This window comes from Vulpes lagopus, chromosome 16 (genome assembly GCF_018345385.1).
Source record: "Vulpes lagopus strain Blue_001 chromosome 16, ASM1834538v1, whole genome shotgun sequence".
NCBI classification, from domain to species: Eukaryota; Metazoa; Chordata; class Mammalia; order Carnivora; family Canidae; genus Vulpes; species Vulpes lagopus.
The window spans coordinates 16338257-16355141 of NC_054839.1; the positions used below are offsets into that span (position 1 = coordinate 16338257).

At 42.7% G+C, this 16885-nt stretch overlaps 1 protein-coding gene across 1 annotated transcript in view; it reads right to left on the reverse strand.

Moving 5' to 3' along the window:
• Positions 1-16885, reverse strand: part of GPC6 (glypican 6) — a 1091020-nt gene that overhangs the window by 3682 nt on the left and 1070453 nt on the right. Inside the window, exon 8 of the mRNA XM_041731333.1 lies at positions 2422-2597. Coding sequence (XP_041587267.1) covers positions 2422-2597 — 176 coding nt within the window. The remainder of the gene's footprint in view (positions 1-2421; positions 2598-16885) is intronic.

Here is a 16885-nt window from a genome sequence, read left to right on the forward strand (position 1 = left end):
GTCAGCAATGAAATTTACTATTTTCCCCCACTTGCTCAAAGATTCATTCAATAGACCTAAATTCCTCCCTGTTGGCCTGAACCAAGGATGTGCTTGTTGAGCTGCGCCTGACATTACTGGCACCATCTTGGCCGCTAGATGCTACATAAGTGAAGCCAAAGTAATGCAGGGACTCTTCTCATGTCCCCTGAGTAAGCAAGGCACAACTCAGTACGATTCTTTTTTTTTTTTTTTAAGATTTTATTTATTTATTCATTAGACACACACACACACACACACACACACACACACACACACACACACACACAACAGAGGCAGAGACACAGGCAGAGGGAGAAGCAGGCTCCATGCTTGCAGGCTCCAGGGAGCCTGATATAGGACTTGATCCCAGGACTCCAGGATCACACCCTGGGCTGAAGGTGGCGCTAAACCCCTGCGCCACCCGGCCACCCCACCATCCCCCCCCCCTTTTTTTTAATAGGACATCTAAATACCAGGTAAGATCACTTGAATACACTATACCAGGTTCTTAACATTTTCTCGGATTTATCTTTAGTGGCCTTTACAAAGGGAGAAATGCCCATTAATTAAATTCAGAGATACCAGAACTGCAAAGGGAATTGTTCTTAACACTGGTATTATGAACAAGAAGTAATATAACCTTTACAAAGATATTATTAAAGTGATTTAGAATATTAAAACTGTGGTAAGCAAATAATGACAGGAGATTCCAGCTGAAAGAAATAATGGCCCCATCTCTTTCTGAAAAGGAGTCAGAAACACCGGAATTTAAGGGGTGATTTTTTTTTTAAATGTCAAAAGCAGGAAGGGTGATGATGGTTGTAAGATGTGATAATGGTTTATATGACAGACACTATCCTAAAATAGAGGACCAAATATGGGGCTTGGGTTAGAGCTAAGTGATGCTCTTAACTGTTGTTAATTTTTATTTTCTTGTGAGGGGAAGTGGAGTACTATCTCTCCTCAAGGACATTCCCTAAGCCTTGCAGATTGACATGTATATAACCTCTTTAGGTCAGAGAGGAGAGAGAAACAAGGCCAACCTCAACTAATTCTTACATTATCTTGAATTATTTATTCCTATAGTCCTTCTCCAGATAATAAAGCATTTCATGAGATAGAGAGGACGATGATGCATTCAAAGGAGCGAAGCTAAGGAATGAGCAGGGGAGAAGCCGAAAGGCTGAAACCTTGGGGATGGTTCTCTTTTGAAAAGGAAAGAATAGATTTAGTGAAGAGGAAGAGAAATACTAAGAGGACACTTAGAAACTTTACTGCAATAAAGTCTACTGGGTTGGCAATTACCCTGCATTTAGAAAATTAATTTTTGAGTTGCTTAAAATGGGATAAAGCACTAAAAATTTTCTGCAGGGGACAACTCAGTCGGACAATGGCTAGGACTTGGATGACTTAATGTCTTCCATCTGTAACTTGTTTCTTTCTATCTCATTAATTCAAGCACACAAGCATCATCTTTTGCTTCAGTGACCAAATTACAGAATCGCTGGCGACTGCACAGCTTATGTTCAAGAAATCTTTTCCCAAGAACTCTGTGTAAGGATACATATCTTTAAAAAAACCCTTAAAAACAATAAAACAACCCCCCCATTTGTATAGTTAGGCATCTTGAAACCATTTACACAAACCCCAAATTTCATTTAATGCTCACTTACTAGTCTTTCCAGTCACTTCTGATATTTTGTGATGGCTAATAAACTAGTTACGTGTCATAAGGCACCAGCATTTCACTATTTCTGTCACTATTTCAGATATGAATGTCCATGGCTCATGCACATGAGTGACTGGATAGAGGGAGAGCGAACACAGTTGAATACACGGCACCTGAGATACTATCTTAGCTCCTTCACAGACCCGCAAACCAACCTCCCAAAGACCTGCCCTCAGAGGCCTGAATGCTTCCTATTCTATAGAAAAGAAATCCAAGACTCGAGAAACAATTTGCATACAACCCCAGCCAATAAGGGATAAAACAGGGATTCCAACCCACCCTCTTTCAGCAATCTTCAGAAATTCTTCTTTTGGTGGTTGGAAGAGGGGACAAGAGTTTTGGGCAGATGCCAATGATCATGGGGGAAGGAGAAGATGAACACATTACTTTGCTGCTTTATCATTAATGGATCAACTGGCAGATGAGACGCACTGTTAGCTTGGGTATTGCTGAATACAGTCCCTTGAAACTATTCCTCAAGACCAGTTATGCTTTTAGTAGAATCCTAAGCTTTGTGGGATCAGAACTCTCTGTCCCAAGGACTACAAGCTGCTCTGCAGATTGGGTAAACATGACACAAGGTTAAAGATGCACATTGCCCTTGAAGAAAAAATATGGTATAACCTATTTTTCACTGTGGAGTTTACTGGTACTGGTAAAGACTTCCTTACTTGTGTCCTGGAAGTTGACATCATTGCCATTGTACGCGTTCTTTAGTTTGTTGGTCATTACACGTAAAGCCATGATCTGCTGCCTGATGAAAGTGTCAGGCCGTGTGATGTCCACGTCTACCTCAGGGTTGTTGATCTGGTTGGTCAGCCCATCATTCATGATCTCAGGCAAGTATCTGCAAAGGCCAAGGTGAAGAGAACAGATTAGCATACGGCAGGAAAGGCCTCGGTACCAGACTGTGCCATGCTGTCTCTGGGCAGTGGGCCAGAACGTCAGCAACAGATGAGCTAGATTCCTGCAAGAAAAGACCAAAAAGTGAAAACAAGGAATAACTTTTCTCATAGGGAGCTATGGCTAAAAACTGGTTTCAGGGTGATTTTTAAAATGGCACTGAATTCTTCGGGAGGCTTGCCTACAAATGAATGTTCAACTGGGGACTTACAGAAATTTTTTCTTAATTTTTAAAAAAGATTTTATTTATTTATTCATGAGAGACACACAGAGAGAGGCAGAGACGTAGGCAGAGGGAGAAGCAGGCTCCCTGCGGGGAACCCAATGTAAGACTCAATCCCGGGAGCCCACGATCACAACCTGAACCAAAGGCAGATGCTCAACCACTGAGCCACCCACGTGTCCCTGTTTCTTAAAATTATGTTCCTCCTCTATCCTAAATGGAAGATACTAAAGTTCAGGGCTTGCTGGCTTCCTCAGCTCTCTGGTTAATTTTGCTAAGTACTGAATTTGTAAATTAATTATGCTCTTAGAGAATTCTCTGGTACGAGGATACTCTCTCTCAACCAAGGAGGCCTTACCTCAGACTTTAATCAGAAGAAACTTCTGGATATTAAAAAAAAACACCTTTGGCAGGTCGAGGTATAACCAGTGAGCCCTGGAATGTTTGAAGTGTCCATAGGGTTTTTGTTTTGTAATAGAATCTTGGATCTAATATTTGATATTATGCAAAACAGAAGGCAAAATCCAATGGTTCTTTAATTCTTTCATTGGCAGATTTAGAATCACATTCCTTTTACTTGTACTAAAATTTAAAAATGTCAGTCCCTTGATGTCAACTGCCCAAGCTGCCTATGTGCTTTTTTATACCAATGGAGACAACAGACTTCAGACAAGTGCTTGGAGCCTCTCTGACTCCGCATGCTCATGACCTGCCCATTCGCAGCCTTCCTTCTCTTCTCCTCCCAGAGCTCTCTGCACCTACTTCTTCTGTCTCATTTCTTGTGGCCCTCCTGGAAGGCAGATAGTATAACAGCCTCAAACTGACTTCTCTGCCTGCCTCTTTCTTTCTAGTGCATTCTGCACACATAGTCTGAGTAATATTCACGAGCTCTTGCTTTCATCATATTACTCTTCTGATAAAACTTTTGGTGATAGTAGCTGATGTCTACTGGGCAATTATCAGCAGGCACTGTGCTAAGCACTTCACGTGTATTTTAAAATGCAGCCCCCTAGCAAATCTAAGAGTTACATGCTATTTTATCTCCATTTTGCAGAAGAGAAAACTGTGGCTGAGTGAGGATGAGTAGCTGTGCGAAAGTTACGGAGTTAACGGGCGGTGAAACCATGATCTAAGCCGAGTAGGTCTAGTTTTAGAGTCCACGTGTCCAAATGGTGCACCATAGTGTCTGGTTGACCACAAACGACAGTTCATGTTTTATTGCTCAGCAATCAAAGCCCATTTCCACCCCATCTCTACTTTCTTATGCTGCAACAATCCCTTCAAGGGACCCTCCTTGCCTTACAGAATCCACAGCCTGTATACATTTTCTACTCTCCTGTCCTACAGGCTTTCCTTGCTCACAATGCGCTTTCCAATCTAAGTCTCAAATATCCTTAAAGACCCAGGTCAGCCTTCACTTTTCTCTTGAAGATATTTCCCAGCCTTTAGAGATCTACCCATCCTTTTGGAGGGCTGCCACATTCATCTGGGCATTTTGTGCACTGCACAAAGTCATTCACTGATGGAGGGAGCTGGGCTGAAATCCAGCTTGAATTCTGTGCCCACAAAGCGATGCACCTGCAGGGCACCATTCACCAAAGGGACACGTTTTTTCTTTCTTTTTGGGAATTGTTTTCTTTTCGAAAATTTCAATTCATACCAACGCAGAGACAACCGGTGTAATGAAGTCTCATAGACCCATCTGGGTGCCTCTTTCTAATTCTTACAAAGGTGCTATATTTGTCTGTGTCCTGGTAAGAAACAGATGGAACACTCAAATAAGTAATAAAGAGAGTTTGAAGAAGAGACAACTTACAAAGGTGTGAACACAGGAACCAGAGCTGGGTGGCAAAGAACCCCAAGGCTGGCAATAGCAGGAAGGCTGGAGGGGAAGGAGGTGTTACCAGTGTGCACAAGAATTGAAATTGCAGAGAGCAATGAAATGACATGGCAACTGTCAAACCATGGCCCATCAGGGAGGGAGCTAAGGGAATGATACCCTGACCTCTTTAGTCCATCTTACTTTAGTCCTTCTTACTTTCACATGCTGCCTCCCATTAGCTGAAGCCAAATGGAGGCCTGTGGCCTGAGGACATGGGTGATGCAGTTTGTAGAGATCCTTGTTCAGGGCACAGACCCAGGTGGAGGGATGAGGAGTGGATCTCAAGGGGCATCAGGACACCTAGGGCAGGGACCTGATAGGCAGGGGGCAGCCCTGCCTAATTGCTATATCATGATTCTCCTACTGCTTCTACTATTGTGGTTTGCAAGCTGAGAAACTTTCCATTCCTCTATTTTGTCCTTCCTATTTACATATTCCTGTACAATATACTTATGCTTAAAATTCTTCCCCTTCTTGCGGGTCATTTTCCAAGTTCTGGAAACCTAAGGCTCTCTATCCAGCGGCCTTCAAAAGAAGAAATGGAAACACACAGAGAGATTTTTATATTTAAGTCATTTTTCAGTTATTGAAATCTTATGCATGATATATTTGCATATGAATTGGTTTATCCATTTTAAATCAGAGGTTCCCTGAATGAGCTCCATGTCTTCATCCATATCTTGAACCAAATCTACTTCACAATGTTCCCCACATAATGAATAATAAAACATACAGAGTGCATTGCAAATTCTTTTCCATAAAGCTTTACAGTATTTGCTGCCCTAAAAACAATGCCCTAATCGAAAATTTTAAAAGTCGTGTCACCATATCTCTTTATTTTTGCAGCAAAGCATAACTTCTGTGCTGTCTTTCAATGCAGCTGATAGATTAATAAATTCTTGTTGGATTCTGGGCTTGACTTCTAAAATATGACATTGGACTGACTATTATTGACATCAATTATATGTGCGGGGCTCCACGAGCTCTGCTTAATCACTAAAGCTCATTGGCATGAACAGCAGCAAGTGCAGGCTAGCCTTTGCTGACACAGGAGTAGAGAGTGGCTGAAAGGTGCCTGCAGCTTCCGGCGTTGCCCCTCGACATCTTGGACAATGATTCCTGCAGCCGTACCTGTGCTGGGTCAGAGGAGGGCTTTGTGTCTTTCAGATGCTGTGCGCACCGCACGGCTAGCTGAGACTCATTTATCAGAAGCTGACTGCGATAGCTTACATGGGAATGCTACCCCTGGGAGTCTGAGCATCCAGGAACAATAAGAGACTGCCAAATCAACCCAGCCTCTAACTGTGCCTACTGATGCTCAGCCACTTACAATAAAAACAAGTAACAATGCACCCGTGTCCTCAAGAACCTTTTCTCCTTTCGGTGTATTCAAAGGGTAACTTTAGAGACAATGTGGAAACTTAAACCAAAAGCACAGTTGAAAAAGAAGAAGGCCATTTTGTCACTCCAGAGGTACATCCTGAGGCCAAATCTATGAATATCCAAAGTGCAGCTTGAGGGATCTGTAGAAGCCCAGGACTCATGTTTGATCTCTTTGTATAATGCTCGTGTCCTGAAGAAATGGATGCCTCTTTGAGCCCATACTATTCTTTATTATATTTTGCACCAGCTTCTTGGCATGACAGCATTCTATTTTTTGCACCATTACAGTTTGGGGAGATGTGGAAAGGAAGTAGGATCTTGGTACAGATCGCCTAGGGTCAAGGCTGGATGCCCATTTACCCGGGGCCGGAAGAACCCAGAAATGAGGACAAATTGGAAGGTCGAACAGGGTGTCATGGTTTGTCAATGCTTCATGCTCAGTGTGGCAAGTGGGTGGTATCCATGAACAGCCAGGCACAGCTTCCCCAAACTGGTTACCTTCTATTTGGTAAGAGTAAGTCTAGGAGCTAGATCTTTAGCGGTTTTGCAGAATCCTTTTTCTTTGCATCTGTGAGGGTCTAAATGTTTGTGTTTCTTTCAAGTTACATGTTGAAAACCTAATGCCCAAGGGAAAGGTTTTAGGAGCCAAGGTCTCTGGGAGGGGATTAGGTCATGAAGACAGAGCTCATAAAAGTGGCCCCAGGAGAGCCAGGTCAGCCCTTATACCACATGAAGACACAATGAAAAATCTGCAACCCTGAAGAGGGCTCTCCCCAGGCCATGCTGGCACCCTGATGATCTGGGACTTCCAGCCTCCAGAAATGTTGTTTATAAGCTACCCAGATGTGGCACTTTGTTATAGCAGCTTGAATGGACTAAGCGAACATCTAATTTCATATTGTGGATATAGGCCTCCTTGGTTGCATCCACATGTTACAGCTGATCAGGGTGGAAGAGTCCCGTAGGAATTCTGTGCGGGGGCGGGGGAGGGGGACTTACACATTCAACCTTGTGAGTGGCTGCAGGCTCTGGTTGGGACTCTCTGTGGCAGAGTTGACACCCTCTGTCATCCTCTGTCACATGACACCACAGAGAGTTCCCCCTAGGCAGCCATAGTGCCCGTCATTGCCACCATTCAGTTGCTAGATAAATGTGCTTGCCAGGAGGACAGGCATGTTAACCTATCTGTATTCTGTATTTCTTATCACCTCATTAATGCCGATGGTTGCTCTGACAGAAGGAGCTGCACGGTGGGAGGAAGGGACACACAGTTCTCACGATTTAATGCAATTTGAAAGCCAGTAAAAGTCTGAGAAGTGAGACACCTGCAAGGAAGGTTAGCCCGGTGGTGCCCAGTGGGGTTGGCAGGAGTCCAAGTGGAAGCTGGGGCAGAAATGGGGAGGAATGGGGTCCTCTGGTGCTGGCCTGGGTTTGTTTTAAGGTGACATATGCTTCCTCCTACTGCTCCTGCCTCAAGGCACACTGAGCAGAGAATGGTAAAAGCAGATTCAGTCCTGCTTGTTGCCACAAATGAGCTGCATTCAATACATGTCTCTCCAGCAATTTCTAATTCTAAGCTACATATTCATTCATTCTGGTGAGTTTAAGAGTTTTACTAATCTAAGTAGTATAATATTAATATAAGTACCAGATTTCTTATTTGCGGTTCCAAATTTTAAAAATTTCCAAAGTTTTTTTCTTCCTTTCCTGCAATCTCTTACTAGCAAAACTTGATCTGATCTGAAATGAGGCTAATCAGAGTCCTCATTTATCCCACTTAGTGGGAATAGTAATACATCTTGCTGCAGAAATTTAATGTGGTTGATTGTGAGTTACAGCCTCAGACTCCACTGGGAGTATTATTACATAATATATAGTATTTGCACTGGGATGATCTTCTAAAAATAATAATAAAAGGCAGGAAACAACAAATGTTGGAGAGGATGCGGAGAAAAGGGAACCCTCTTACACTGTTGGTGGGAATGTGAACTGGTGCAGCCACTCTGGAAAACTGTGTGGAGGTTCCTCAAAGAGTTAAAAATAGACCTGCCCTACGACCCAGCAATTGCACTGTTGGGGATTTACCCCAAAGATTCAGATGCAATGAAACGTCGGGACACCTGCACCCCGATGTTTCTATCAGCAATGGCCACAATAGCCAAACTGTGGAAGGAGCCTCGGTGTCCATCGAAAGATGAATGGATAAAGAAGATGTGGTTTATGTATACAATGGGATATTACTCAGCAATTAGAAACGACAAATACCCACCATTTGCTTCAACGTGGATGGAACTGGAGGGTATTATGCTGAGTGAAATAAGTCAATCGGAGAAGGACAAACAGTGTATGTTCTCATTCATTTGGGGAATATGAATAATAGTGAAAGGGAATATAAAGGAAGGGAAACGAAATGTTGGGAAATATCAGGAAGGGAGACAGAACATAAAGACTCCTAACTCGGGGTGAACTATGGGGTGAATGAACTAGGGGTGGTGGGAGGGGAGGAGGGCGGGTGTTGGAGGGGAATGGGTGACGGGCACTGAGGTGGACACTTGACGGGATGAGCACTGGGTGTTTTTCTGTATGTTGGTAAATTGAACACCAATAAAAGTTAATTAAAAAAAAAAACAAAGAAAAAAAAATAAATAAAAAAATAATAATAAAAAAAGTCTGAAATGTGAAACACAGTACGGTCCCAAGGATCTCAAATAAGGGATTGTGAACCTGTGGTAGCCATAACTTCCTTCAGAGGCTTTCTTAAAATCTAAGTTTTAAACTCCAATCTAGTAGAGTGGCTATTATTTTAAAACAAAACAACAAGTGTTGGTAGGGATGTAGAGTGGAGTGTAAGTGCCTGGCATCAATCTTTTGATTGCCTGGGCATCCATTTCAGGGACAGCATCTTGAGTGAACACATCGGCAGCTGTATGACACAGCTGCTAGCAGAACACCCTGATAAAGAACTAGGCTGCTTTCTCCCAGGAAGATCCCCTTTCAGAAAGCCCTGGAAAACCTAGAGAACTGACCACTTGAGTGACCCACATCTCCCTTCTCACTCCCTAGTTCCTACTCTTAGGTTTTATATTAATAAATTAGCCAATTGACAGTGAACCTGAGAAACTCCAGGTACCCCACACTCGACCTGAATAAAGGCAAAGCTCTAGATTGTCCCTGCAACCCCTGACCTTGCTGTGTGGCCACTGAGCATGCCATGTGCTCTCCAAGTCCCTTGAATGATAATCTTATCCCTCAAAATTCCCCGATGGTTTCTTGCATCTTGTGACCATAATAAGAACCGCAAAAGCCAGCCTAGCCATCATCAACAGGCTTGGAAACATGGAGAAATTGGAACTCTTGTGCTTGCTAGAGGGAATGGAAAATTAGTTAATTTCAAAAAAAAAAAAAAATTAAAGTTAGACTTAACCATATGATCTAGCAACTCCACTTCTGGAACTCTCAGTTCAAAAGAATTGAAAGCAAGAACTGGAACAAATATTTGTACACTTCTGTTCACAGCAGCATTATTTTCAACAGCCAAAATGTGGATGCGACCCATGTGTCCATTGATGAATACGTGGGTACACAAAATGTGGCATGTACAGACAATATATTCAGCCTTAAAAAGGAAGAACATTCTGACACGTGCTATAACATGGATAAACCTTAAAGACAGCCCGAGTGAAATAATCCAGACACAAAAAGACAAATATTGTGCAATTCTACTCACATGTGGTAACTAGGGTAATCAAATTCATAGATACAGAAAATAGAATGGTGGTTGCCAGGAGCTGGGGAGAGGAGAGGGGTGGGGAGAGGAAAGAGTGGGGGAGGAGTCTTTAATGGATTCAGAGTTTCATTCAGTTTAGGAAGATGGAAGAGTTCTGTGGATGGATGGTGGTGATGATGTACAATAACTCAAATATACTTAATGCCACTGAACTGTCCATTTAAAGGTGGTAAAAATGTTACATTTTATGTTATGTATATTTTACCACAATTTAAAAAAATTTTCAGTTTTAAGTGTAACTTCTTTAAAGTTCTTCATATAGATTACTTTTTCCCTTTCGATTTTTTTTTTGACTGGAAAGTGGAATTAGTCAAAGCATATTGTAATTTTATGATTTAAGTGGATTTATATATTCTTGAAGACTGGTAAGCTAGAGTCTCCTGTGACATTAGGTACTTCAATGGGATGCGACCCTGAAATAGGGTCAAAGGTGAGAGACTGGCCCCAGACACCTGAGATTCTCTGAGGCCCAGCAGTGCCCAGTATTCATGGGCAAGCCACTTATTACCCTATATGATTATATATATTTTTTATATTCACACAAATAATACTTACCTTGTTTCATAAGCTGCCATATGAGCTAAGGTATATGAAAATGCTTAAAAACTCTAATACACTATGCAACTCAATGCATTCTTATGAAAATGAAGTTCTTAACAAATGGCTCCTTAGATGCCAAACTTGTTTCTTAGGAGTGGCTGACCACAGCAGAACTTGGACTTGTAAAGCCTGACTCCTGTACAGAAGAATGATTTGTTGTGGCTTTCCTCCAGCTGGAGAGCACGTGGCATGCAACGGTTTGGGGACCCTTGGAGGAGACATAGCTCATTGGTTGCAGCAGTGAGCAAACGCTAAATTCTTTGACTTTGGCCTCTTTGCTCATTGGCAGGATCCCCTTTATCTGTCCTTTCTTCATAGAACTGGAGGCAGCAAACTCTGGCATGGACAGGACAAATGATCCATGTGCCAGTTCTCAGGGCTGCTCAGTTGTTGACAGCAATGCACTTCTTCCCTCCTATTTGTAGCTGCATTTTTCACCACTTGCTGGAGGTGTACGCAGCACCTCTCTCCCACAGGACAGCCAGCCTCCAAGGAGACTTCCCTCCCAAGTGTGTGCAGAACAGAAGGATAAGCTAAACAACGCTGGGTTTGTCAGCTTCCCGTTCCTTCCCAGGTGGATTTCCCACCTTTCTGAACGTGGTTGCCTGGCTGGGTATACATCAGATACTTTACGGTTCCTTAAAATGCAGCTCGAGTCCTTTGGGACATATTCTGCAATCAGACTAAAACAATGTTGTCCTGCCAGATCTGCCAAGTCACTGTCTTTGACAGATTTCTCATCACCACGCATCATTTCAACCCTCTTCCATCTGCTCAAATGTACCCAGTCATGACTTGCTATTTCTTTGCTTAGTCAATCCACTCGGTGACTGGTGAGAGTGACTGATCTTCTTTCTAGATTTTTCTACTTTTCCTATTTCTTACAATTTACTGTATTTACCTCCCGGCCTGAGGAAAGATTTCCTTGGGGACACAGTTATTTCTGTGAGGATCAGGTGCCTTAAAAACCAGCAGAGACTCCCTGCAAATGCTTTGTTTCCAAACGGATCCAATTAATCCTCATCCTCAACCAGCGTCTTGTTCACCTCCTCCCAGAAGGCATTTTGAAGAAAGGACACAGTTGAGGGCTAGACACTGGCTTACAAGGAGTGGGAGCGGGAAGCTGCTTGCCAGTTTTATGAGGGGGGAGGAGGAAAGATCTGGAAATCACTGAAAAAAACCTGACAGCTCTGGAGCAACATGTGTCCTGTCATGAAGTCCACGTGTTGTTGAGCGTGGCCTCTCCCAGGGCACTTTCATCGCCTTCCTCCTGCCTGTCCCATCATCTCCCATGCTGATCCTTCCTCTTTACCTCCTATGGCCTTAGAAAAAGAATCCAGGAAGAGAAAGCAATCCTTGAAGATTGAGATGATGAAATTTGATGTAGTTAAGGCCTCAAAAAGCAAGAACCTGCCTCTATAGGAGCCCAAAGGTAAGAGCCTATAGGAATACCATGAGGGGCTTTTTTTTTTTCTGTGGCTGCCACCTGACCAAGATCTCAAATGCAGATGCTAACCAAATACAAGTTGTATCTCCTTCTAAACCCATGCTTTCCTTCCTCCATCTTGTCATTCTTTTCCAGTTTCTTACCCACAGCTTTTCTTGGCCACCTGGCTGCTTTCACTGTCCTTCTCAGGGATGATAGATGACTGCACATGTCCTTCTAGGGTCTCTGGGTTCACCCTGGGAGCTTTAGCAGGCCTAGGCTTGTAACACACACCATGCTGCTTTAATTTTTTTCCCTTTGGCTTTCTAGATTATTATCGATTTCCCACCCTTACTTACTAGCTTCCTTTCGATTCCTATTTGAGTTGAGTCAGTGTTGCTGTGTCTTCTTTCATTTCTCTTTAAGAATTTGCTTACTTAAGTGAGAAATGCAAGAAGTTACCTTTGCAAACTTAACTTTCCTTTGGGTCACTGAGGGCGCCTCCTAGGCTGCTTTCCTTGAGTGGCAGATGCTGCTGAGAATTCTGAGAATTCTTTGTTAGTTTTTCTGATAGTGGAGGATGTGAATCTGAGTACTAACTGTGCACACAGAATGTTTGTATCCTCCCTCCAAGATCCATATGTTGAAGCCCTAACTCCCAATGTGATGATATTAGGAAGTGGGGCCTTTGGAAGGTGATTAGTTTTAGGTGAGGGTGTAGGTAGACACCACCCCCGTGATGAGATTATTGCCCGAAGAAGAAGAGATTAGAACCCTCTTTCTCTGTCCTCACATGGCAGAGAGAGAGAGAGAGAGCAGTTGTCCACAAGCCAGGAAATGGGTTCTCACTGCAACCCCACCCTGTTGGCACCCTGATCTCTACTTAGAGCCTCTAGACTATGAGAAATTCATTTCTGTTTAATCTACCCAGACTATGGTGTTTTTGTCATTACAAACAATGAATCAAAGTATCCTTCCTTAGCCCATAGGGCATCTCATCAGCAACCAGAGGTTTGTGTGGACAATATCCCTCACTGTAAAGGCTGTGCAGAATCTCCAACTTAAAATTCTCTCTTGATGCACACACAAAGCCTAAGCAATTCCTTGTCGAGATGGCTTCAGCCTGGCCCGTGCTTGGGTTGTCTTTAGTGGCTGCCGTTTCCATTGTGCTATGTGACCTCCTCCTTCTCGTTGCCACTGTTGTTTTTCATAGAAGGAAAGCCCCATTAAAGGAAGCATTGGGGTATACATGGAGGCAAAAGGAAAACAACAAATAGTTACACGCTCCTCGAAGTACGTGCGTGAACTGAAAAAGGGAGTATCTTACATGTTAATAGGAGCTTAAAGTAGGGCTGCCAGATAAAACTACAGGATTGCCCGTTAAATCTGAATTTTAGATAAGCAATGAATCCTTTTTGAAGGATAAGTGTGTTCCATTCGGTGTCTGGTGTTATGCGCTAAATTTGGAAACTCTGTGTTGGCTCCTTACTGCTCCAAGTGTGGTCCCGGAATCCACAACTGCACATCCCGAGGCTTGTTAGAAATGCAGAATCTCAGGTCCCACCCCAGACTTACTTAGTCTGAATCTGCATTTTCCACAAGCTCCCCCAAGACTTTAGCCTGCACGTTAACATTTGAGAAGCACTGTTTTAGAATTTACAAACTGTTTTCAAAGACTTGATTGCACTGGTCTTTAAATTGTCCCCTATAGCTTGGCAAGGGCAAGGGATAGGGAAGCTGGGATGAGCTTCTCTTGACAACCAGACTTTTTAATGAAACGGAGACTTAAATGCTGACAAGCCATCAGCATACCTGCAATTTCCCCCCTTCGAGGGGCACAGTCTCCTCCTTGCACCTCCCTTCCTATTTCCAGACCCGCTTAGCTACTGAAGCAGAGTGAGATCCGCCAGTGATGGCTCACTGGCTGATGGTGGGAGCAGGAAGATGAAGGCAGGTTCTTATCCTAGAGGAGCCACTGCTCCCAGATCCTTGACTCTCTCAACACAGCAGATTCACCCAGTGGCCTCCATAGTGGCCACATCTCTGTGTATCCTGCTCTATTTAAAGTCACCATCAGTGTCAGCAGGTGCCATTCATTTAGTAATGGCTCTTTGGAAAATACCGTACCCTGGAAGAAATGGACGGACATATAGGTGGTAGGAGTTATTTTGACCTCAGATATGTTAACCTGTGAAACAGGTATGCTCCTGAACCAAAGAAGTATGGTAAAGAGCTGTGGGGTAGAATTCAGAAAATAGCAGGGAGAAATATGGGTGTTGGAAGATAAGCCAGATCAAATGTTTAGGTAGGAGGAGAGGGCACTGGGAGTAGGTGTGCATGGAAGAATGTGGCTGTAAGAGTCGGATGGATAAAACATAAACAGGAAGAAATGCCTGGGCTCTATCAGTAGCCTCATCAAGCAGGCTTAAGTTAGGAACTCCAGGCCATGACAAGCTCTCTCAGTGCTATAGGCACCTCTGTTCCACAATCCATTAACACTCGATAGAATTTTTTTAAATCAAGGTTCTGGTTCTTTGATAAGAAAAACCTTTCTTTCTGTCTTTTCTTTCTTTCTTTTTCTTTTCTTTTCTTTTCTTTTCTTTTCTTTCTTTCTTTCTTTCTTTCTTTCTTTCTTTCTTCTTTCTTCTTCTTCTTCCTTCCTTCCTTCCTTCCTCTTTCTTTCTTTCTTTCTTTCTTTCTTCTTTCTTTCTCTCTCTCTCTCTCTCTCTCTTTCTTTTTACAAGCATCCCAAACTTTTAAGAAGGCCTATTATCTGAAAATCTATACTTCAAACGTAGGGAAAAATAGGTTATTACCTGCATTACAAGTGGATTTTTCAGCCTACAAAGTAGTTCAGTGGAATTTTAAAAAATCCTCTCATGTGTTCCTAGATCAATTAATACTTGGGTGAGAATGAGAAGAAAGCTTCAATTAAATTTAATTCAACAAGTCTTTATTGGTTATCTACTTCCTATGCTATTAAATATAAAGTTATTAAGATTTCATTGCAGTGGAAGAATTTTTTAAAAAGGAACTAAAAGAAACTATGAAATTTTAAGTTTTCAATGGGAATATAGTTTGAGTCACAAATATTTGACAGCTTCATTTTTAAAAATAGTATACTGGATTAGATTCTGGAATATCCTTGTAAATGATTTTATTGCATTAAATTTGATCATTTCACTCACCTGCATAAATTCCCCTAGTGGGTTCCTATCGACCTAGGGTAAAATTCAAATCTGGTCCCTAAGTGCTGATCCGGGTGGTTCTCCACCTATGCTGTCCTTTCCCAAGCCTACAGTGCAACAACATGGCCCTTGAAGTCCTCTCTCCAGCCATTGTGCTTTCTATTGGTTGAGAGACATCACTGCTATCATACAGTACTTAATTCATGGAGCCTTGTACAGTGCCTGGGCAGAGGGAGTGCTTAATAACATTGCAGATGGACAGAGGAACTGAATGAATGAATGTAGGTCTACTAAATCTTTTATAGAGCTAAGATCTATTTCATTTGTTCTCCTAACCTCAGGAGGAAAATATTTAGCAGCCATTTGTTTTAGAGGCAGGAGGATATTGACATGAAAAGAATACTGGGCTAGGATTTGGGAGATTTCTAGCTTTCACCCTTGCTAGTTAGACTAATTGTTCATCCACCTGGTTCCTGATCTGCACAGTGAGAAATTCGGCTAAACTTGGTCTCCCGTGGCTCTGACTTTAATGGTCACCAACTTCCCATTCTTTTTCTTGGTGGAGTGTATGTAGTCCCCTCCCCAACTGCTACCTGCGATAATTCTTTATCTTTCCTTTTGTGTATGCACTGATAGCCAGCAACCTGTGTAACCATGGGAATGTAGTTCAAAACACAGCCTTGATTTCAGCCAAGGCTGAAAGGTAAACACAGATGGGTAACAGAGCAGCTCAGAAAATCAACCACTTTATTCATTAGGCCATCTGGTCATCCTTTACAGTGTCTTTCTGTACAATGATTAGGAAAAGACACATTAGAAGTTATTAAATTTCACAGATGAATTTGCTGGCCAAAGGTCTCCTTCCTACAAGACCAGACACTGATAAATTACTAAGCATTTTTGAGGGGCATGTTGTTGATAGGACAAATATCTGTCTACACTCATGATCTAAGATTTGGACATTGATATTTTGGAGCATCTTGAAATGATTACAGCTCTTTCTATAGCTGTCTTGTTTTTGCCTTGCTAAGCTCTCCCCAGTATGGCTAATAAGATCATTACTGATAGATGCTAAAAAATTCAACTCAGCAGTGTGAGAAATAACACATAATGAGCACCTCACTTGCACCCCTGCTTACCTTCTGCAGTTTCTTCTGAACTTAATATCCATGTAACTTTCTGTTTCCTTTTGATCACAGTTGCTTCATCTGCTTGAAAACGCCCACCAAGGCCCAGAACAGATCCCTCCCCCATTAACTTCTCCACCTGCTGGCCAATCCCCAAAGATTCCTTGAGTCCAATTTACCAGCTGCTCTGCCCACCTGCACCCTCGCTGAGGCGTGCTCGGGCAGTCTCCTCTCCCGGTGTCCTGCCCTGCTTGCCAACTCCCAGCCAGTTCTCCTGTCCAACTCCTCCACCCTATGAAAACTCAGGCCAACCCCATTTCCGGGCTGAATTAAGAAATTCAGAAATTCTATATCAAGTGCAGCAGGACTGGGCAGCAGAGCAGCAGGATGAAAACAGAGCCATCACTCATCAGGAGATCCCAGTGGGATTTTTCAAGGCAGGGGACCTACGAGAACACTTTCCCGGCTGCCCCTTGCTCATTTCTTTTTCCCTTACCCTTTCAATGAGCACATCAAAAATTGTTTTTCTCCAAGGGTGAAAAATATTACAGTTGAACTTTCACTTCCTGCTTAACTTGTGATGGAAAGAACAGTAAGCCATGCACATTTAACTCTG